Below are 24,599 nucleotides of genomic sequence, written 5' to 3'. Positions count from 1 at the left end.
GTTTCCTAATAAGATTATTCCCTGAAAACATGAGCAAACTTTTTCTTTGTTGTCTTCCAGGTTCAAAAAGTGGGTTCTGCCCTTGTGCAGAGGTCATTACTGCAACATAAGTGAGGTTTTACTCAGCAGTTCAGGAGTGAAGGAAAAATTTAGTCAGTGGAGTAACAGCATAGTAAAATGTGATGCTGAAAGGCAATAGACACAAGAAGGTTCTCTGTAGAGCTGTTAGCTCTCTATCATGGAGCATTGTGCACCGAGAGCTCTTCTGAATGCATGTGAAACCTTTTCCCTATATAACTTCTGATCACCTTTCCAAATTCAGTGATGTTATTCTATGTTTATATCAAAGTATCTGTGAGAAAGATGTGGTCTACTTCTGCTTGGGTTATGTGTCTGTGTAGTACAGCTGATTCACAAATCCTTGTTGCTTTGGGCATGGGAATTCATAAAATTTGAAATAAATTATCCTTGTTTTTCTTTCTTTCCCTTTTCCCTTTCTTTTCTTTTTAGCTTTATTTCTCTTTTCCCTTCCACCTATTGCTTGAATTGATGAGGACTGTGTGTTACCAGGGGCATTCCAAATATTACATGGGAATCCCTAGTGAGCACTAAGGTTTATCTCTCCATCTCATTAATTTGTTCCAGGACCTTGTCACAGGTACATTCTACATCCTATATGCCAGGAGTTTAATTATGGGGAAATACATCCGTATTTTGCATGTAAATCTTAGAGATTCCTTTTTTTTCTCAGCATGAAGATGTTGGAACAGAGAATAAAGTAGTTGGCATCAGTCCTAAAAAAACACATACCTCACAAAACAGCCAAATGAAAAGAGTGGTCAGTTGGGACATAGCAGTGTGTTGATGGATTAGCAGAAATAAATGGACTGTAGATTTTCTTCCAAGTGCACAGGATTGCACACACTTATAATTTGTGCTCCCAGGTTGTGCAGATGTTATTTTTGACTTTTAACCTTTTGGACTTATTTTGGCGCTATGAGAAAAACTGTCAATATACTGTATCTTTTAAGAAGCTTACATTTGTATTATAATTTAATTCAAACCTTAAGCCAAAGCTATTTTTAGGTACAATTTGGTGCAGGAGGCAAAATGATCACATGAAAATTTGGAGAGAGGTGAGCAGTTTTGTGTTTGCTCCTTGAATAATACCACCGCTGCACATTTCTCAACTTAGCATTGTAATCAGTTTTCTATAGGTACTTTGCTGACTTTGGATTTCAGTGGATTTAGGCTTGAAGCAGTGTTTCCCAGACTTATTATACTTGAAGATGTCTGAAGGGAGAACTAGTGGAAAAGGTGAAGAGTTATAAATCGCTGTGGACTGCTGATGTGATGCCATGTCATTGGGCATAAGGGAAAGTGGCTTTTACTCTAGTCACTAGAGAGGATCGCAGTCCCCTCTCAGACTGAAATGCAGACAGCTGCTCACCTGACCATGTTTCTTTTCCCCTTCTTTCTTTTCCTCCTCTCATACACCAGTTATCTGAACATCTGAACTTTGTGCAAAACCATTGTCTTACAAATATGTGAGTGTTGATGGGTGATATGATACAAGCTGCTCAGGTACACAGCATGCTACCAGAAGCCCCTCACAGATGAAAGAGAGAAAATTCATATGAATCAGGAAGAAGAAAAAGTGACAGAGGAAGGATTGCAGAAGCACTAATGTAATTTTTTTTCTTTTTTAGTTCTCTTTCAATTAAAATATTATTTTTGGTACAGCATACAAGTTTTTAAACTAATGTTGGAGGAAATTATTTTGGATACTAAATTTGAATGCTCTGGTAAAGTTTGAGACTTAATTGGATATTTTAATACACATTTGTTAAAGATGACTTAAAGTGAACAGTTTTGACTAAAACAGGCTGAACCTAGTAAATTATTTATTTTTGAAGTCTTTCTTTTTTCTGTGGGAAAGTTTACTTCAAAATGTCTTACCACACCTACTCAAGGTATTGGCTCTCATACATCCCACTTTACTTTGAGGAGCTAACTCAAGTATGCCATTTTGAATCCTGCAAGACCTTGGTAACATCTGTCATTAACAGACTGATAACAGAATTGAAGTGATCTCCATTGACATAGAAGAGATTCATTCTAAGCTACTTGTCTTGATTAAATGTCTGTGATCACATGAGATGAATCCAAATGTCAATCCAAGAAACCACAAAGAGGTTCCTATGAACTAAACAAGTCCAAAGGAACTTTCTTTTAAATATTTTAAGAACATAATGGCATCTAAAGAGTCAGTACACTAAAGTTGTTAACAAATGTGCCAAACGTAGGAATGTTCAGTCAGGTCAGACCAGTGCCCTTATGGCCTAGAGACTATTTGGGTTTGGATATAGTATTGACCATCCACAAAGGAAGTCTCGGTGTCTGCGCTGAGCCTGTCTCAATAGAAGTTGAAGAAAGATTATGTATGTATGAAATTTGTCAGTGCACAGAGATGAGGGGAATTTCAAACAGTGAAATACTTAAGAGCTCATCTGTTTGAAAAGAAACAAAAATGAATTCTTCAGTTAGTAGGATGCAGTGTAATTAAGGAGTTTGAGATTGTTGACAGCTTTCTGTACCTCCAGAACTGTCTTATTTAATTTATAATTTATTGTCTAAAAGTAAAAAAACCCAACCTAACCAACTAAGCAAACAAGCACACAAAAACCCCCACCAAAACCGCACAACTAAAGCATGCTTCATTTTATTTGTTTGCTAAAAATACATTTTGCCACTGTGCCTCTTAAAGTGCATGTAATGGCCTCTCTCCAACGTAACGAAAGTGCAGTGGGGAAAAAAAGAGAGAAGGAAAGAAGCAGTGAGGTTTCAAGATAAATGTCTGTACAGAGTCCCTTCTCCCTTACTTTTGTAATGGATTAATTGGAATAGGGAAGTCAGGAACCCAATGGGATGCTCAAATTAACTCTGTTTTATTAATCACTGTTGAGACCTCCTTTTAAAATAGTTTCCTTTGAATAATACATTGTTTCTAATAACTTTAAATTGTTTAACAATTCTTTTTTTGTTATAAAAATAGATTATTCTTATTAGATTAATTATACATTCACTTAATTAGGCAGTTCACATTGATCATCTGCCTTTTTCAGTTACAGATATAATACAAAATGAAAAAGAGGTTTTCAGATTACGTAAAACTGAAGTGTATTAGCTACACTCTCGTTGAAGAAAGATTAACATGTTCCCAAATATACTTTTTTTTACATTGTCTTTCACTTTTGAATTTGTGATAATTTAGGAGTTACTTTTATAGTTTTTCTTATATTATATGTTTCTTTTTAAAAAAGTTTAGCTTGTTAACTACTGTATTTGTTTTTCAATTTCATCCTATGTCTTTCTAATCACTGTTTCTGCAGAGGGCTTTTAGCCCTTTTTGATGCCTAAATTTTCATCTAAGTCTATGAGCACTCTGTATCTATCTTATTTCCAAAGATAACTGCCCCACCACTCCTATGTCACATCCTGAAAATTAATTGGAACTACTGTGGTTTAAGTTTCAAAATAAATTGCATTGAAATATGATAGTAGTGAATTTTCAAGCACCATTTTTTTTGCTTTTTAAGTCATACAATTAGATGTCTTAGTGAGTGTGAGAATTTTCATATATTTACAGATGCGAATTCAGTTTTCTTTTTAGGTGTTTCCTCTTAGACTGAGATATAATAAAGTGAAGTACTGGGTCCTGGACTTCAGTCAAAACAGCTCCCTACAGCACTACAGGCTGGGGGAAGAGTGCCTGAAAGAGGCCCAGTGGAAAAGGATGTGGGGGAGTTGGTCATCAGCCATCTGAATGTGAGCCAGCAGTGTGCCCAGGTGGCCAAAAAGGCCAATGGCATCCTGGCCTGTATCAAGAATAGCGTGGCCAGCAGGACCAGGAAAGTGATTCTTCCCCTGTACTTGGCACTGGTGAGGCCACACCTCGAGTACTGTGTCAAGTTCTGGGCCCCTCACTACAGGGAAGCATGGAGGTGCTGGAGCATGTCGACAGAAAAGTAACGGAGCTGATGAAGGGTCTGGAGAGTAAGTCATGTGAGGAGCAGCTGAGTGAGCTGGGCTTTTTAGCCTGGAGAAGAGGTGGCTCAGGAGAGACCTTATGGCTTTTTACAGCTGCCTGAAAGGGGTTCGTAGCCAGGTGGGGATTGGCCTCTTCTCCCGGCAACTAGCAACAGAACAAGAGGAAGAATTTCTTCACTGAAATGGTTGTCAAGCATTGGAACAGGCTGCCCAGATAGGTGGTGGAATCAACATTTCCACGTAGTCACATTGTTCACAGTGCTGGAGCTTTGTGTTTTTGCTCTTCATTCACTGAGCAGCCTAGGAAAGCTTTATTTTTCTTCTACATGTTTAAGGAAAAGATCTTATGAAGAGAAAAACTAGTGTACTTAAGAAAAATAAAATATCAATGTTGTATTTGTCAGAAAGAGAAACATCAACCATGACCTACTAATGAAATTTTACTAATTTCTTCAGGAGAGTTTTATGTTGATGGAAGAAATGTCAGCCTAGTCCATAGGAAGGTCATTTTTTATCCTTGTCAATGAAATGAATAAAACTTCACAATCCATAATTCCAGTGAATGAATTGTCCCATTTCTGACTGACAGGTTAGCTAAGTGCAATATATGCCAAATAATTAATATAAGAGTACATGGATCTGTTACATTGGGAACACCAGATCCTACGGTAATTATGTATTGAGAAAATAAATTCCTTGATGAGACGGAGTCAAAGCCATCCAGATATAGTATGTCCATCACTAAGTCACTTTGCCAGCCTTCCCAATACACGGTCTTGAACCTTTCTGCGAAGGAAAGGGGTTTTTCCATTTTGTATCTTTTGGAAATCCTAACATTGATATACAATGATTTTGTAGGGAAACTATAAAACAAGTTTATGATACTCAAATAATACATGTTCATAGAACATATGTGGTCTTTGGAGAAATGGTCGCTCTGTCTTGAGCATACAGTGTCATCAAATTAGGGTCCTGAGTTTGGCCTATGGCTTATAGCTCCTCCTACAATATCAGTGAATGCAGTTCCAGGAAGACAGGATTCCTAGACCCAAAATGGGAAGGAAATGTAACTGTCTTGCAGAAAGACTTGATTAAGCTTCTGACCTTTCTGTTTCCAGAACTCTCTGTAATAACTTTGATTTTAGAAAATCTTTAGCTAGAACTGACAGTATTTCTTACTTCCAAACTAAAACTGGAAAATATACCAGAAGCTGAGCTATTCAGAAGAATCCACCAACCTGAAGTCCTTTTTGTTGCTCTTTAGGCTGTTGCGATCATAAAACATTAAAAGAAGATTATTACAGACCACTATAATAACTATTTGTTCCAAACTTCCTTTAGTACCAGTCACTGAGGTGGAATGCAATGGAGTATTTCCAAGCAAGCTAGGTCGCCGACCTTAAATGCTGTGGAATTTCCATTTAGTCTGCCTCTTCCCTTGAGTTTATCCTTAAATCTAATCATTCTGACATCTCAAATACATGGTTGACTCTGCTTCCTCAGCATAATATACTAGACTGCTCAAGAGATATGGTATAGATATTGCAGATCAGAGACAGATCTAAAAATGTGGCTTTGTGCTTCTTCCATGTTGCCAGAATGTAGGGTTTCTGCAGGAACTGAAAAAGCATGTGACACAAACAACCCTGGAGACTTTGCTAATGATCATATGTTTTGATCTATGAGTACTATCTCATGAGGATTTTTTTAGAGATAGCATGAGACTGCTACAGAAGTGCAACTGAATAGGTTTTTCCCATCCGGATTTCAGATTTCCAAACTTATACATCACCAGGTGTTTGGGAAATGACATAGGGTTCGGAATCTTCCTCAGTATCTGTAAATCATGAGGTCCCTGTAGTTTGTATTTTCATCATTAATCTTTTGTTTTAGTGAGAGCTTCCAGTGATCCAGATGCGATCACAAGTTCAGTCATCAAGTCCCAAAGGTTTGCAAGTTAATTTTTTCTCTGTTTATCTCTGATCATGCTCTGGATGACATCCAATGGTACATTTAGCACAACTGCAACAGATAAGTTTTTCAGACAAAGAAAAAGGCTAATAAAGTTTTTTCCAAGCCAGTGCATATACTGATATTGCAGCACCCACTGGCTTGCATAGTGTTTCTGTATATTTTATTTGCATGGAATAATTTTCTCCATGGGAACCAATTGAAAGGATAAAGTCTCCAGAATTCTTTCCAGCAAGAAACCAAGAGAACAGCTTTAGATTAAGATGGAATGACATGTAAGGAGCAGCAAAAAATGAAATGCTGCTACCATTTAGGTGATTGTGATGTAAGTTGTCTTTGTTTCTGCTGTCACAACCAGCACATTCAGCAAGAAATTGTCTTAACAGGCCTGGAAAGCAGATCTTTAAACATTCCCTTGCTCTGGGAACTTCTGGTTCACAGCCAATGAATCTGTTTTGAAAGTCTTAAAGGAAACAGTTACATTAGATCATGTCTGTTGACTTTGCATCTTGGAACCTTGATTCATCACCTTAAAAGCTCTGGAAATCAACTTGCAGACAAGGTATCTCCTCTTTTCTTCCACAGAACGCTATTTCAGTTTTCTATACAGAAAGCTCTGGTTGCATCTGCTCTTTTGCTCTGCATTGTCACAGCAGAGTTGAAGTTCAGCAGACTTCAGTGATGGATCTGCTCATGTCACTAAGAATATAGTTCAGTTCTCAAGACATGATCTTGCATCCTTACTGTGCTTCAAAGACAAAATACAATGCATTGGTTCAGCCAGAACCCTATCCCTCTTCTGGTTTCTGCTTGAAAAACTTGAAATGTTTTGAAAGCACCAGCATATATTCAGCTTCAAATCCTCAGTGTTGAATATGCTGAAAGAACTTCTAGTGAAGTTTATTTTTTTTACAGTTGAGTCTAGATAGAGCACTCTTCATGTTGTGGAAGTAGAAAACTTTTTAAGAGGATAAGAAGCAGAAGACTTGGTGACAAATGTATATTAAAAGAAGCAAATTCCTATTATGGTACTATTGGAAGTTTTTACATTCCTATTCAGAAGATAGTTTACTCGGCTTTGCTTGGATTACTAAAGATATCAGCACACTAGTCTAAGTCATTGAAATATGAGTAAGTGCAGAACCAACAGCATTCTGAGAACATTCAAGATGGTTCTTTTCAAAAGCAACAGCAACAAGATGAGCTATTTCAGAAATCTCCTCTGTTCTGGAACAAAGTACCTTTGAATATTTGCCAGTGAGTAAAAAAGAGAACATTTCAACTGAAGAAAGATTGGTGCAAATTGCACTGTTATCTATTAAATAAGCAAATTGCACTTTTATCTAATAAAATAAAAGCTCATATTTGTTTAAAATTGATAAAAGATGAAAATAAGTTGTTCTTTTTAATGTCAGAAACTCGAATTTTTTTGTTGTTGTTTACATACATACATTTATCTTACTTTTCAGTAGATTGCATATATTACCCCCCAAATTTTTGGTCAAGTAGGGAGTCAAAAAACACTGTTGATGATTTGCAGGAAAAAATAAGTTTGAACAAGGCTGTAGGTACAGAATTCAGCAGCTTTAATGCTATTTCTGATTCCTAGATACTTTAGGGAAAAAATAACTAAGAGGATTGTGAAGTATTGAATCAGTTCTCTGCTGTCAAAGGTCTTTAAAAACTCCTGACTGCACATTTACACTCAACTCAGTGCTCTCTAGCAGGAAAGGTGGAAAATTCTATTTAAAAAAGTAATGTTCCAGGCAAAGTGTTGCTGAAGGTCATGTCGGAAGGTAGACTATGGATTTCCTACTTCCAGTTTAGAAGAATAGTAATGAAAAATATGCTTTCCTTGGAAAAGGAAAATGTGGGATTCAGAGCTTGTAGAAGGCTGTTTTCTCAAAAGCTGGTTCTGATTCAAAAAAACAATCAGGCTACCATAATTTATGTTGTTGGCAACAGTTAGAATCATGACACCTGCAATAAGAATGGTGGTGTTGGGCAGTGTCTCTGTGGTGGGTCCATATCAGCGATTAGTAACGGAGGAAGAGGAAAAAGAAGAAGCTTCTAGCAAAAAGAAGGACGAGAGGGGGCAGATCAAAGAGCCAGTCCTTCAACAGAGGAAATCAGATAAATCAAACAGGAAACCGAGGCTACCCAGTCCCTGAACTCATCAGAACTTCGGGACTTGCGGAAAGATTTCAGCCACCAACCTGGTGAGTGGATTCCTACTGGGCTGCTTCGATGCTGGGATAATGAGGCTACAGAAGAAATCTGTAGCGGGTTAACCCTGGCCAGATACCAGGTACCCACTAAAGCCACTCTCTCACCCTCCCTCTGCAACTGGACAGAGGAGGGAGAAAAAAAAACAGCTAAGAATTCATGAGTAGAGATAAGAGCTGGGAGAGGTCAGTGACTGATTACCTTCACAAGCAAAACAAGACTCAAAGTGGGGATAGTACTTTTATTTATTACTAACAGGATAAGAGCCAAAGAGTGAGAAGTAAAATACCTTCCCCCAACCCCTCCTTCCTTCTGTGTTCTCCCTCCTCCCCCCCAGCAGTGCAGGAGGACAGGGAATGGGGGTTACGCTCAGTTGTTGTTTCTGCCACTGCTCAAAGAGAGGAGTCCTTCCCCTGCTCCCATGAGGTCCCTCCCATGGGAGACAGTCCTTGATGGACCTCTCCAGCGTGAGTCCATCCCTCGGGCAGCAGTTCTTCCCAAACTGCTGTTCCATGGGTCACTCCTCCATGGGGTGCAGTCCTTCATGAATGAGCTGTGCCGACGTGGGTCCCCCACAGGGGCCACAAATCCTACCAGGGAAAAACCTGCTCCAGCATGGGCTTCCCTCTTTACAGGCTGCAGGTCCCTGGCAGGACCCTGCTCCAGCATGGGCCTCCCAGGGGGTCACAGCCTCCTTCATGCATCCACCTGCTTCAGCATGGGCTCCTCCATGGGCTCTAGGTGGGTCTCTACACCCCGATGTTCCTCCATGGGCTGCAGGGGCACAGCTGCTCCACCATGGTCTGCACCACGGGCTGCAGGGACCTCAGGTCCAGTGCCTGGAGCACCTCCTGCCCCTCCTTCTGCACTGACCTTGGTGTCTATGTTGTTATTCCCATGTTCTCACTCCCCTCTTCCCTGGCTGGAATTTATTCTGTGCAACAATGTTTTGTTCTTAAATATGTTATCACAGAGGTGTTAGTATTACTTCTAATTGGCTCGGCCTTGGCCAGCGGTAGGAAGTCCGTCCTGGAGCTGGCTGGCATTGGCTCCATGGGACAAGGGAAGCTTCTAGCAACTTCTAACGGCAGCCACCCCTGTAGCCCCCCTGCTACCAAAACCCAACCACAGAAACCCAGTACAGTCTCATAGAATGTGAGGTTTGCCAGCTGCCTGTCATAGGAGAAAATCCTACATGTAAATTTAAACCCACACAAGTGGTTCCTGGATCTTGGGGCTTGTGGATCATACCTTCTGATCCACCTTCAACACCTTGGCATTGTTACACCCTACTAGTGCCATTCTCTTGGGAAAACATATGGCCTTGACAGGAAAAGTTCAGAAGTCTACTTTTTATTGAAGAAAGTGCAGCAGTAAAGTGCCAATCCACTTCATTCTTGTATGAATTTAGTATATCATATTAAAAGGAATGGCAGCTAATGTTTTCAAAATGATATCTCTCTACTTAGGTGCTTTAAATTAAATTGAGATGTGTGCATAAAATTAGTATGCCTTTCAGGAGAACTTGGCAAATCAATTCTCAGCTGAAAGTTTCCACCTTGTACTGGGTCTGGCTTGGATAGCATTAACTTTCTTTATAGCAGCCTGGATGATGCCATGTTTTGGATTTGTGACTAAAATAGCCTTCCTTGATAACACACCAGTGTTTTGGCTGTTGCTGAATAGCGCTTGAGCAGTGTCAAGGATTTCTCTTTTGATTAGTCTGCCCTAACACAGAGTAGACTGTGGATGGGCAGGTGGTTGGGAGGGGATGCAGCTTGGACAGCGGACCTGAGCTGGCCAAAGGGATAGATATAACAGACCATATAACATCATGTTCAGCAATAAAAACTGGAGTAGAGAAAGAAGAAGGATTTGGCTTCTGATGTGGCCCTTTGTTGGAGACTGGCTAAGCATCAGTCTGCATGTGAGAAGTGGCAAGTGATTTTCTTCACTTTGCTGTTTGGTTGATTTTTTTTGTTGTTTTTTTTCTTTCACATATTAAACTGTCTTGATGTACAAATTTTCTTGCTTTTGTTCTTCCTGTTTCTTCCCATCACCCTACTGGAGTGGGTGGGGATGAGCAGATGCATGAGTGCTTGGATGCTGACAGGGGCCAACCCACCACAGACCTGTATGCTCAGGTATTTACTTTTCCACTAGATTGGGAAGGTGGCAGTCAATTATATTTATAGCCCATCCAAACAGGGAAATGCTTGATCAGCAGCCGCTGATGAAATCACCTCTACTCAGGCAATGATTAAGGCAGTTAAGGGTTGTTCCCCTCATGAAATCATGGAATATCCTGCATTGAAAGGGACCCATAAGGATCAGTGGGTCCAACTCTTGGCCCTGCACAGGGGAGGCCCAAGAGTCACGCCATGTGCCAGAGCGCGTTGTCCAAATGCTTCTTGAACATGTAAGGTAACATCACTGCTGAGCTTCAGTGTTACAGAAAACTGGAAGTATGTTTCTAAAGATCTATCTCTAAAACCCATTGAATAATTTTTTTATTGACAATAATAAGGAGAGGTTTATTCTCCTTATGTAATTAATTTGCTTAATGAGCAGTTGACATTATTTTTAAATTGTAAGGTGCAAAAAATTTTTCCTAAATTAAGTATATATTTATTTGCGAATTCTCCTGAATGTTCACTGTCTTGAAATATAAAACCTTATGTCCTCCTTTTCCCCTCTGGCTGGATCTATTAATAGTACATCCAATTACCAGTGTTTCATTCTGCTAATCCAGGGCTTTCATTAACAAAAGAACCTTAATGTTAACAATTTATGGTTGGTTTGCTTTAACATGAACCTAAAGATTAGGGATACTGCTTTACTTCACTTTTTGGAAGAGAATTGGAATACTGGTTGGTCAAGCTTGTTTCAAAGATTTCTCTTTAAAGAAAATAGGAATTCAGCCCAAATCAAGAGATATGAACTGCCTGTTGTAGTTGGTAACTTTACTTGGAGAATTTTCAGATTCAAATCTGAATTTGTCCTATTATATATAAGGCATACCCTGATGTTGTACCCAAACTGGGGGGTTGGACCCAGGGGGGGAACTCTTCCTAAAAGAGTTCCACTAATGGTTCAACCCATGATTTCTAATTCTGAAGACAAATTAATTTCCTGTGGTCCAGACTGTTCTCAAAAGGTTTTCTTTTATGTTTTTCCTCTCTTTTTATTTATTTATTTACTTATTCTTTGGTGTGAGAGAATTGTTTTTGTAAATCATCTGTTTCTGGGCACAATAAGCACAAAGCCTCATACTGCATCAAAATATAGCACGTATTAGAGTGTGGATGTAACTAAAGCAGGCAAACCTTATACTGTGAATGCAGGAAGGCACCAGAATGTTTTTACAAGAGTTTTGAAGATATGAGTAATTAATATGTAAGGGTCTGACTAAATAATCTTCCATCTCTCCTAAGCTGAAATGTATCCACAGAGAAAACAAAAAGCTAAGAAAGCTGTCTTTCATCACTTTTTCTCTTGAAAATTATTCCTTCTGTAAATGTCTCTGTTGTACCAAAGCATCACCGGATTTACTAGGCTTGTACAGACGTTGCTAGCTCTGCTTATCTGGATTTCTGGATTTTTTGCATAAGCACATAGCAAGCATGTGAGCAACACGGAATGCACGAGGAAAGGAGGAAAGAAAAAAAGAGAAAATCCCTCACTATGAGAGGAAATCATTTGCTCATGGGATATTATTTCTGAAGAGGCTGGTGGTCAGTGATGGCATGGCAGACAATTTTTGGTTGAGTGATCTAACTTTACAAAATAAATTTAAAAGGGAAGGATGGGATGATGGAATCTATAATCACCATCCTTGAGGATAGCTTTTCCAAACATAAAGTTATGTAGACAAAGAGTCTAGATGGCTGAAATCTTTTTAAAAGTTGTTGCAAAAATAATGCATTTTACGAATTAGGAATGCAAAAATCATTTAAAAGAACAGAAAATAAGGTTGCTTAAGTATCTTCCAAATTTCTTTTTCATCTTCATCAAAGGAAAACTCATTTTTGTAGAGTTCTACTATGTCTTATATGTTTCGTTTTGAAATGCTGTACTTCAGTTATAGTTAGTCTTAAATTATTCATTCTTTTCAATTGAAACTTGGTTTAATGATTATGATAATGTCATTTGTAAAAATTCAGTCACTTCATTTTAACCATCTTCTATTTATTTTTTTTATGTAAAAGGTAAGCGTCATGTAGGAAACTTGTAAAGATCTACCTATGGGGTTAGTGCAATACATGATAAAATACCAGTTTGTCAAGGTATACATATATAATAATTTTAATGCTGATATCATTTATAATTCTAAAGCTGAAGAAATATGTTCTCCTGGATATATATAAAAATGTGTCTTTTAATATGATTTTGAGACATGCTTTTAAAATGGGAGTGTATTTAATTCGTAGATGTTATTTACTTCAATTTGTCTTGAGGAAATGAAGATCAATGTAGAGGCAGAAGGGCAAGTTCTCAAATGGCAGGCTTCTTGGGGGTTGGAAGTACTATTTCTTGATGGCTGAATTTTACTCTATTATTCTCACTTCTCCTGAATATGTTCCACAAATATCATTATTACCTGTCATATTTATTGCATTTTTTCTACACTGACTGTATTTTGAGGATGCTGAAATACAGAGCAAATCAGCAAATAATATTGAATGTGAGACAACTGTTCGTTGATTTGTTAGTTTGTTGGGCTTTTTTTGTAATTCCTTTTCCTAACTATACTCTCTGTAGTATATTACATCAGTTATTATCTGTGGGCTCACAGTCATGCACTCCATTGCAGGTCAGTTCCTTCTTGAAGAATCTCGCCTGATAGAAGCAGCTGAAATGGCAAAAAAGGCAGCTGAACTCGATAATATGGAATTTGATGTTGTTTTCAATGCAGCCCATATGCTCAGGTTAGTGCTTTTACATCTGCCTTACTGGATTTTCCTCTCTTATTTTGGAGGGAAAAAGTATTTATAGCCTTTGCTTATACAAGATTCTTTTAAAGGCCACCAACTCTTTTGAATAATTCAATATTGCTAATAAGATACAAAGAACTGGAATGAAACTGTTAATTTCTAATTTTCTGTGTATTATCTCATAATTTCTTACCTTCAAAACTTCTGTAGTTTACAAGTACATAATCCATTTTGCTTGCATAGAAGAATAAGTGTTTCTTTTGTGAAGAACCTTCTGCAGGATTTCCTTTCTCCTGATTTTTAAAAATTTAGTGTGAAAAGATGAGACCATATTTCTGTTCTAGATGTGAATAGAGAATATTGAAAATTTGTTTTAGTAGGGAACACTACAATAATTAGAAATCTAAATATTCCCAGGCTAATAATGACTTTGAGACTCATAGGAGCACTTAGTGGTATTCTCAGAATCTGTGATTTAAAATGTAGTCTTATATTTAATTCTATTCTATCTGAATAGAATTAAATTTTAGACTTTTTTTCAGCTTTTCAAGCTGACAGACCAGGTTATTCAGTACCATTAAGCTGCTATCTGTGAGTTTAACATTATCATTAAACTCACATTACTGTAATAGGTATCCTCCATGCTTATTTCTAGGATAATTATCCAATTATTGTCTACTGTCTGCTTAACAGCTATAAGGATGCTTGATTTCATTTAGATTGATATCTAAGTATAGAAAATGCATGAAAAAGGAAATAAAAAAATATACTTCATTAGCACGAAACAGTTCTTGAAATAATTTCTCTGATGAAGATATCTCACTAGGTTGTTTATACTTTTAACATTTTAAATATGAAATGAAAGGAAAATTGTATAAAAGAGAAGGACAATGGTATAAAACAGACAGTAGAATCGGCTTCAGGCAAGTGACCCGAGTTTCAGAATTACAGTTTCTATACCATGATTTTGAAATATGCCCCAAAACACCTTTTGAAAAATAACTCTTACTGCTTGTAGATTAGAAAGGAAACCAAGAAAAATGGTTCACTGGTAAACAATAGTTTGACCTGACTCAGGTGTACGAGCTGTTTTAAGGATCCTTGCCTTCCCCTGATTATTTTCTGAATGATATCTCTTGAGACAGAGTTCAGTAATTTGAAACATTTAGATCAATGTTACAACTTCATAGACAGAAACATAGCAAGCAGCTGAATTCAGAGAGGTATAGAGTGTGTCAGAGTCCTGATTTCAGTGATTGTGTTGTGGATGATAAGTTTAAGTGGTGTGATTTTGTGTATTTTAAAATATGATGATGTAGATCAATACTATTTTGGAAATAGGTTTAATAAATCTCTCACTTTCTCTGTGAGCACTGAGTGAAGCATTCGAAGTCTTGAAGGCATGTTTGTTTACATCTGGATATGAGTATTTTTTCACTTTTCAAGTAATAGCAATGCTGCTGTACTACGTGGCTGCTGTACATCAGCCATGGTTAACCTACTTGATCTGATTGGGAGTATACTGTTTTCGGGCACCTTGATCAGCATTGAGCTCAGTGATTCTAAGATGCATTCTCTATTTTTACTGTAAGCAAAAACCCCAAACCTCTAGAAACAAAGAAAACTTACCAAACAAAAACCCTTAAAACAGGGACCTGTTTTAGTTTAGCTAGAATCCACTGTGCTGCTTTGGGATACCCGGTTGGTCTAATTTTTCACTTACATGCTCAGTTCTCTTTGTGGATGATTGTAATTGTCTTCCTAATATGCTCTGGGAGTCTAAAATAGTCTGGAGGATTTAGCAAGAGCAGGGTGGCAAAGTTAAATTCAGTGCTGCTAAGCATTTGCTTAAAACCCCCATGTGTTAGCATCTGACTGATTTTTGCTGAAAGGTTATGATTCTGTTGTCTGTCCTTGTTCACTGCTCTACTTAGCAATTGGTTTAAATATATTGCCTCTGTAAGACTTGTTGTACAAGGGCAATGTGTATTCATTCATTGGAACAGAGCAGCTACAAATCCACTGTGAGTCTACAGGACTTCAGAAGCAGCTGATTTTCTGGATCTTTAGAACAACGGAGAGCTGAGGTGATTCCAAGAGGAAAGCAGATACCAAGACACAAAAGAGGAAGGAAAGAAGGGAATAAACCAGCTGGCATAGAGTGACACAGCTAGGAACTGTGAATGCTAAATGCAGTCATAAATAAAAGGCTGAAATAGTTTCATGTAGATGACCAACTGCTCTTTAGGTACCCTAGAGAGCTACAAAAACTGACCAGTGAGTAAGAATTTTGAATGAACTGCACAGCTGTGAAGTAGAAAACATATTATAGAAGTTCATAGAGCATGAAAATGAATTGACTCTGGTGAGCGAGATGGGATAAATTTTAAAGATGTGTTGTGGACTAAGGGACAGAAATTGATACTAATGTGGATGATGCAAGGTTTCCAAAATGACTGCAAGATAATAACAGCAGCTTAGATTTTTGTATAGATTCTAATTTTTTTTTTTTCAGATCAAATATTCTACCCAGTGACGTATTTTTTAATTAGAAAGGAATTATCTTTCTCTCCTCTCTTACTACTGTTTCCACCATTAGCCTAAGGAATGTCACAAGACTGAGAAACATGAAGACATTTTTTCAGGATCACATACAACTTCTTTCAAATTTGGTTTACAGCTGTTTTGGATGGAAACTAATCACAATATTCTTTCAAAATTCAATTTGTTTTTCTACTCCAGTGCTAAAATATTTTCCTTTTTTTTAATCCCCTTACTCTCTGAGAAAAAAATTAAATTAAAATGCAACTTCTATAAAAATTTACAACTTTTGAAAATTTTGAACTAGAATGCTGCAAAGTAATCTTCTTTTTCTTAAATTTGCAACACAATTGTTAACTGGGTCCAAATGCAGTAGTTGTATTTATAGATAGCCTGTTCTCAGTTAATAAGTCACAAGAACTTTTCCTCCTCGTGTCAGGTATTCCAACATTGCTTACTTCCTTTTTTTGTGACTGAATCTGAAGTAAAAAAATTAACAAGTTAATTAGTTAGTTAGTTAGTTAGTTAGTTAGTTAGTTCTGTTTGCATTATTGAGAGACCTCCCTGCTCCTAATAGCACATAGTTGGTTTTGTTTTTTTCCCTAAATGACTTCTGTAGCATCCTGATAATGCAATGAAAGATGAATCCAGTCGTCTGTAAGAGGGGTGAGATGTGGGATGACTGTAATCCATTTCTTTGCAACAGTCTGGTAACTTTTAACTTGCATAATACTTGCCTGTAGAATTTATTATCTCAACAAATTTGTTTTCCAGACAGCTTTCTTCAAGGTCATGCAGCTCTTTGGGTGGTACTTAAAACAGTATCTGGTCATATGTTTTACTTTTGTACTATTTCCAATGCTCTTACTTATAGGAATTTGAAGCCCTTCAGAAAAGCTAGATACATTTTAATGAAATGCAGTGAAGCACATGTTTGTAATGCTGTACCTTCAGTGACTAAGTCATGCATTAACAAGTGCTAAGTTTAACTTTTGAAGTTTTGTACTAAGTGAGCTGCCATGAGCTAGATTTCCTGTGGTCTAGGAGAGGATTATTTTTAGAATGAGAGATGGCAGTAGGGTGACACTGTTGTACTAATTAGAAACAGGAAAAGAGCTTCACATTGTCTTCACATGAAAACAAACTTAGGAAGAAGACCTATTTTTATAGGAATAATTAGTTTTTTCATGCTTCTGTAAGTGGGCTATTCTGGGAAACTCTCATATTACATGAAGTTATAGCATGTTTGTTGACTATTTGAAAAACAAGTCTAAATTGGAGCAATATTACATGACCTGGTCTTTGTTTCTCAGTGAATTTCTGTAAAAGTGTTTTGACTCTCCAGAATACACTGATTGAACATGGTATTCGAATTGCTGACACAGTCTCATAGGCACAACTTCACTATCTGTTATTGTCTCAACAGTTTATATTCATTCTTTAATTGCTGTCTATGTGCTTAATTATATATATGTATGTATAGCAAAGTATATAGTCTATATAAAATTTTTAAACTAAAAATGTATATGAACAGTTAGAGGTATAAAACCTGATTATGATTTTGTTGTGACACAAAAAAATCCATTAAGAATGCCAAGTATCAACATTCAGTATTTAAAAATAGGAATCTCTGAAGAAAACTTCTTTATAGCTGGGCTGACATCCATGATTTCACTGAAAAAATAGTCAACAGTCTGAAGCCTTGTACCAAGCAACAGGCAGGTTAAAACTAATGCTTTCCCACTCACATGTTTATGTATCTAAACCAGTCAGCACTGGTGGTGTTTTTCTCTTACAACAATATTTTTTCCAGTGATCAACATAAAGATTCAAAAGGAATGTAAACTGGGTGTCAGGATAATCTAAGTGATGTGCTATCAAGCATATTTATGACATGTCACCATCAATCAGCTGGAACTGAATACAGAGAATTGGTTGATCTGGAGGCTCGGGTTAAGAGATATGAGAGAACAAAAAGAGAAAACGTTTTCGTCCCTTAAAACAAGATTGAATGCTAGTGCTGATAGGGGAAATCAGATGTGTTTTCAAGGTCAGTCCTCATGAAAAGATTTAGGACAGAGGTTGAAATATATCTCATAACTATGAAAAGGACTCTGTCTTCTGAACTCTCTTTGCTCCCTTTCCTTCCTTTCTGTTTTATTATCAACATTTTATCTAATATTTTACTCTAATGTGAATTGTTACCTTTAGTAGTGTCCTTCCCTTATTTGACATTGATCCAGAGCTCTTTACTGCTCAGTGGCATAGGGTTGGTTCCTGCAATTTCCTACCTCTGTGCCTTTAATTTTTCTCAAGGGAAAGCTATTTCAGGGCTTAACATAATGAATTTCTAGCTCAGATTTGCAATGAAAATGGGATCCAGAGTTCTGAAGCATCTTAAGTAAGGGAACTGATGGTGAATGCCACAGAAATGGAACTGGCATTTTCCTGACCAGATTACTATGTTGTGCATGCATTTCTATAAACTGTTTTAAATGGAAAACTATACATTCAAACTGACTTCAACTTAGCAATTAATGATGCATGTTTCAAGGTGTACACGTGGGAGGAAAGCAAGCCATGTATTTCCACTGGGCTAAAAGGGATTTTAATGTGTTCTACATTCACATGCCAACAACACTTTTTGGAGGTGAAGTGTGCCATTTGTATTTGCCTCCTGGGTAAGAAACCTTGTTTATTATACATTATTTTACCACTTTCAGAAGTGCTTTGTGTCCTGACAGTTCCATACAAGCAGGAAAAAAAAAAAAAAAAAAGCTGTTTAACATGTTTCATTTTATAGCACCTTGTTGTAAATCCTGAAATTCATAAGTATGAGAATATTTTTTTTCCAGTCATTTCAAGTGCTACTGATGCCCAGCAGGAGCAATTCAGAAGCAGGTTGAATTAATATTTTTAGACATTCAATCATTTCTAACCACTGCAACCACTGAGTAAATGATACATGTAAAAAGTAATTTAAAACAGTTAACAGGTATAAACCAGATTCTACTTAGCAATTGTTACTCAGGAAGTGATTTCAGCTTGCACAGGAATTATGTGAGAAATTTCAAAGGGATTATCCTTCTCCCCTTCTCCTCCCAAGACCAATAGCTGTCAAAATGTATTGACCAGGATTAATTGACTATCATGTATTAAGTGGCTAATGTTTAAAATCTGGGTGGATAGGAACATAAAATTAGAGCACAGATTGATTACTGAATAACAAAGCATGTAAAGGCTCATGTAATGAACAAGGTAAAATCTCCAGGCACAAGTGCTCAGTTGATTGATATTCTTTGAATTAGTAACTGTTCTCAAAAGCAGAAGAAAAAGGATAAAAAATCAGATGCCAACCCTACTCAGTGTTATTCCGTTGTCTAATTTTTCGATTTCTTATCGCAGAAATGCACCTGTGTTATGCAATCACATAACAAACACAAATATGCTGAAGATCTGTCCTAACCCTCCTATGAAAGGACCTATCCCTTCATAGGAAAAAAGGAAATAATTTTAGCAGAAGATATGTAGCCTGTCTGAAAGTCATGCTTGGTTGTTCTTACAGATTTACCGTCTTTCTCATGACATATATGTGATAAACTGATACTCGTTGGACCGGTAGACAAAATGAATAGTTGGAGGGAAATTAAGAAGGTGGAGACAAAAGGAGAAGAGAGAGGTTTGAGAAATGAGATAAAAAGGGCCTGTTGAGACAAAAACATGTTGGGATTTCTTTGGCAACAAATTGCATTTTCATTTGAAGATATTAAACTAAAAACTCAGGAGAAGAAATAAAAAGTAAACTACTAGGACCATGTAGATGCTGTCTGTATTAGTAAGGAGAAGGAAAACAGTTGAGCTGATAGTGCTTCAGGTACCCAGAAAATCATCTTATTGTCCTGGAACAGGAGACCTAAGTTTAAATCCCCTCTCAGAATGATGTGAGTAAATGTTGAAATTGAAACTCTTTTCTGAATGAATTCCCTCAACCATGGAAACCTAGTTTTCAGAAATCATTGTATTATCTGACTTTTTTTCCTTTTTTTACTGGAATGATATAGTGGTTTTGGGGAGGCACAATGTGAGAAATTGCATTATTGCATAATTTACAGCTTCTGAGTTGCAGTGTTTTGGTTTTAGCTATGTTTCTTTACGCATGAGTTTTTCTTAACCCATGGAAAATGAGATGTAACTGTTGGTTTTTTCTGTCCTGATAGACAAGCCAGTCTTAATGAAGAAGCCGAGAAGTATTATGAAATGGCAGCAGGATTAAGACCTAATGTAAGTACCTTCCTAATTATATCTATTACTTAAGTTGATGAATGTGCTATGGTACTGAACCCTTTTTGTTGAGCAGAACTTCTTGCTGGAGCATTTGATCTCTTGTCATGTATTATATATGTTCTTTTAATGGTTATTGGGTCGTCAGATGAAGCTGTTCATTTGTCAAACCAATCACTATACTTTCAAATTGCCTCAGTGAAGTGGTCTAGCAATAAGTGGCTAACAAACATGGAAAAGACTTCTAGATTTAGATTTATTTATCTGCATTTAAATGTGTTAAGTTTGGAAAGCTTTTCCAGTTCCATCTATTTTCACTAGTAAAAGAGAATGAAGGGCTACTCTGTGATCCACTGTTTAAGGCATTTTAAATAATACATTTATACCTTTTTCTCTGTCATGAACTGAAAGATAATTTTACCTCAGAGGTATTTATCTCCAAGGTAGTCGTATATTGGCAAAGAAAGACTTGTTTTTTGAAGCAGAAGTGTGTAGGAATAAGTGATAGACGCTTTTTAAAAAGGGAAGCTAATTTCCAGTTTTATTGCATCTTGAACTAAAGAAATAAAAATTTTTTTACTTACCATTTTTTACTCAGTGTTATATTTCTTTTTAATTACCTGCACATTTTGGGGGGACAAGTCATGAATATAAATGAGGCAGAATTTATTTTAAATACAGAACGCTTTGCCTATGCAATAAATCAAATCTAGGAAAATTCCTGTCACAGAAGTCTTTAGTACCAAATTTGAGGATACATGTTAGCAAATTCAGTTAAAAGAAAAAAAAAAGGAAAAACTACAGACTTAAAACAAAAGAGTTTTCAGACCTAAGAATCAAAAGCTACCCCAGCTAAGACTCAAAACAAGCTAACAAAATATAATCAAAAAAAAACCCCAAATAACTTATTCATACAAAATGACAGACTTTTACACTGTCTCTTAAAAGCTGTCAAAAAACTTTGTATTATATTAATTCATTCCTTGTGAAATAACAATATAGACTTTGTGATTCTTTATGCTTTCAGATGCAAGACTTTTTGCATTGTTTTTTGGGTTTTTTTGAGAGGATACCTTAATGTTGAAAGGATTCCCTCAGCTGTGTGCAAAGTGGTGTACAAGTCGTCTTCTGTGGTTCATTGTACGCTCCAAATGTTTCTCAGAAACTCCAAAATAAGTTTGTTGTGTAAACCATATATGAATATGATTATATGTGTGAGATTTCTCAGAGAGCCTTGGAAGTAGCTGACAGCTAGGTTAGGTGTTTATAATTATTGATGACAAGTTTTACATGCTAAGACCAAAGTATTCTTTTTGAAGAAAACAGTTCATTATAGCAACTTTCTTCTAACTTTATTAGGATAAGCAAAGATCTAATAAGTCCTGGTGTTCAGCTTTCTTTAAGAGATAATTTCACTTTTATATTCAAGATCGTAGTTTAACTTTCTAGCTAAGCATAGTATGCATATGGTTTAAAGCCTTTAGAAAATATTTTACTGTTGAAGAGTGGGAAGATTGTGTCAGTTTTCACTGCCAGCATAAACTTTCTGATGACTTTACAAGGGCATTTCTCAAAAATGTAAACAAAACCAGAAGTAGTCATACATCTCTCTCTTATTAACTCTCAAATTTACCATAATAGTTTCAGATCAGGAGAAAAAGAAGCCACTTGAGGACTATTACTTGGTAGTAAGCAGTATAATGTATACATGGTAAGAAAGAAGCTCCTAGTCTTTCCAAAATAATATAGAATGCAAATTACTGATGTAACCTCTACTTCATGGCTGCATCTGTACTGATAAATTAAATGTGCCCAGGGCTGTTTTCTAGTGTTGATTGAACCAGCTGCTTAGATTGTGTCCGGGTACTGTCTGAGAGACTGCAGTGTCCCAGTCCAGAGCTGTGTGGGAGCTATCCTCACAGCTTGAAAAAGCCCACAGTTTAATTTGTCCTTTTGGATATAGCCTGTGTATCCTATCACTGTCTCATAATTATGAAGGATCAGCAAACTTATGTGAGTCAAGATGCTAAAGAAATATCCTTAAGCAAAATGTAGTGCTGAAGGATTTAATTTTATTTTTTGTATCCATCACTAATGATCTAGAAACATTTCGTTATAGAAAACTCAAAATAGTAGATATATTCATGTGATGCAGATGCATACCATTCCATGTATGTATACACATATCTATATGTATATTTTTGTTCCCTGTTTAATGTTAGCTGATAGGAGTCCTGTTCCCAAATTCCCTCTTGGTGAGAATACTGTGGCAGCATTGAAATCTCATTCTGTGCAATGGATCAGCCTTGTTACTGGTATAATTAAATGCTCAAAGTGGCTGTTTGACAAGAATCTTCCCTCTTCTAGTGATTGAGACAGTAACTTTTGATATTAATGAATTATGGATCAGCATCCCAAGTAAACTGGATCTCAGCTTTTTTTTTCAGTATGACTTTTTTTCCCTTTGGTTCCCCAATCACTTCTTCAAGTCCCAGGTAGAAGATTCATTTCTTTGTTATCAACTTCCTTTCACTGTGCCAAGACAACTAAATTACTGGTTATTCTTTAGAATTAGACCTGTTCCTGGCTCCTGAGAGATTTCCAGCTAGTGCAGTTTGAAAGAAAACTCAGATTTCCACTCTTGCATCCATTTCTTTACAAATACAAGATATTATATAATTTCTCTAATATCACTGCTATAAAATACAGTCCTTAGCAGCTATAAGACATTAGCAATACTATAAAATGAATATGTTACTGATTGTTAGTGAATTTTTATGCTCATTGAGCTTTCATGACAGAGTTTTGTTCTCAGCATTCTCTCTGTTTTTCTTTTGCATCTCTTTCTCTGGTTTCTCAATCATTCCTGTTGCTTTTGGAATGAAGCAACACTGCATGCACAATACTTACTCTCCTGCTCCCTACTGTATAAGTCCTTCAGATCCAGAAGCTGCTCTGCTGAGCTTTTCTACACCCTTGTTCAGTTTAAATGGCCATCTGACTTCTGACTTTCAGAGATACTTACTTGGCTATTTCAGTGTTTTTTCCAGACATCAGTCTCCACTCCTACATTTGTCTCTTAGACAAGCCCTTTTATTTTAACATCTCAGAACTGGGGAACAACAATGAACAACCAATATATCTGTGTGTCTCAGTCACTTTCTCATTCCATTTAATCCATTTTTATAAAGGTTGTGACTAAGGAGGCTAAAAACATCACCAGAAACACAGTATTCAGTTACAGAAAATATAACTTCTCTGAAACATGCAAGCTATTGTTTTTAATAAAGCAAACATAAAAAGATTTTATTTTTGGAATATTGGAGGTGATTCATTCATCATTGAACTAATTCTGAGAGGTCTGAAAATACAACTTATTTTTTCCATGACAAGCTTTATTACAGTGACTCAAGTATTTGCAAGAAAAAATATACTGAGTAAAGGAACAACTGAACACAGTGGAGGTGTGTTAAAATGTGTATCCACATCTTGAATGCCATCTTTGCTTTTGCTTACACATTCTTTCTGCATAGTGAAAAGGAATTAAAACACTTTGGTACAATAGCAGCACCAGCTGAAGAGGAGCTTGGATGCAAATTAAATTATAATGTTCATGATTGGTCTTATTTGCAGTAGGTGTGTATTTATCCTCTGTGAAAGTAGTTTCCAGGCAAATTTCAGTAAGAACATGATTTTCTGTAAAACACACTGCTGCTGTGGAGACAAGAATGATTTGTCTTAAACTTTACTGAAGAAGCAAGCATTCTCAAGGTTATGTCTAATAATTTCCAAAAAGGCTTCACAGAGTTGACTTCCCCTGGACAGCCAAGGAGAGAGAGAGAGAGAGGAATCCAGGAAGCAGTTCAGAAAATGAATCTACTTTTATTTGCTATGAATAATTTCTTATGGGATTCTCTTTTCTTCCTTCAACTCTGTAGGTGACCTACAGAGATTAGCCTCCCTAGCCCCTTGATCTTTATGAATGCTTTCCAAAAAATGTGTTGTTGCAGTGTGTCTTGTACTGTGATCAAAACAAAATCATTTTAGAGCCTTCTTAGTGAGAAACACATATGTGTTTGTTCTAGCAATGTTGGCTTGAGTGTATGTTAATCACACTAGTCTAATTTTAACAAATTCAGTTGCATGAAGAAATGAAAGTTTCTTAGATATATATACAATAATTATTCTGAGTGAGAGTATTGCTGAAGAAAATCTGTATTCAGAGATGATTTCTAGGTGCCCTACATGTTGTAATGTTCACAAACCAGGAAATTGTTTTAACAAGTTGTTAGGCACTCTAAAATGTGAGCTTTAAGCTTGCTTTGTTGTGGGAAAATCAGTCATCCAGAAACTCTCTTTAAATTGGCATTCTTTTCAAGAATGTGAGATGTTGACTTAAGCTTCAGCTTTTATTCAACTTTTAAGACATCATTTGTGTAATAGAACTGCATTTCTAACTTTTTAAGTCTGAACCTGAAGCAACCAGTCTTAAAAAAGCTGCTCTAGAACCCCCACATATGGCCAATGGCTTTTGAGAAGAAAGAGCACTTTGAAGTGTGACCTCAAGAGTATTAAATGAAAGAGAGCTCACCAGAG

General features: G+C 36.7%; 1 protein-coding gene across 2 annotated transcripts in view; it reads left to right on the top strand.

The window, feature by feature from the left end:
- TMTC2 (transmembrane and tetratricopeptide repeat containing 2) overlaps positions 1 to 24,599 on the top strand; it is a 244,703-nt gene that overhangs the window by 203,677 nt on the left and 16,427 nt on the right. For both annotated transcript variants that reach the window (XM_027663223.1, XM_027663239.1), the window contains 2 exons: positions 13,061 to 13,175; positions 19,940 to 20,003. In XM_027663223.1, the coding sequence (XP_027519024.1) occupies positions 13,061 to 13,175; positions 19,940 to 20,003 (179 nt within the window). The remainder of the gene's footprint in view (positions 1 to 13,060; positions 13,176 to 19,939; positions 20,004 to 24,599) is intronic.

This window comes from Corapipo altera, unplaced genomic scaffold, assembly GCF_003945725.1.
Source record: "Corapipo altera isolate COAL_440 unplaced genomic scaffold, ASM394572v1 1, whole genome shotgun sequence".
Lineage (NCBI taxonomy): Eukaryota > Metazoa > Chordata > Aves > Passeriformes > Pipridae > Corapipo > Corapipo altera.
The sequence above is the reverse complement of the archived record's forward strand: the minus strand, read 5'-3'. Positions and strand labels throughout refer to the sequence as shown.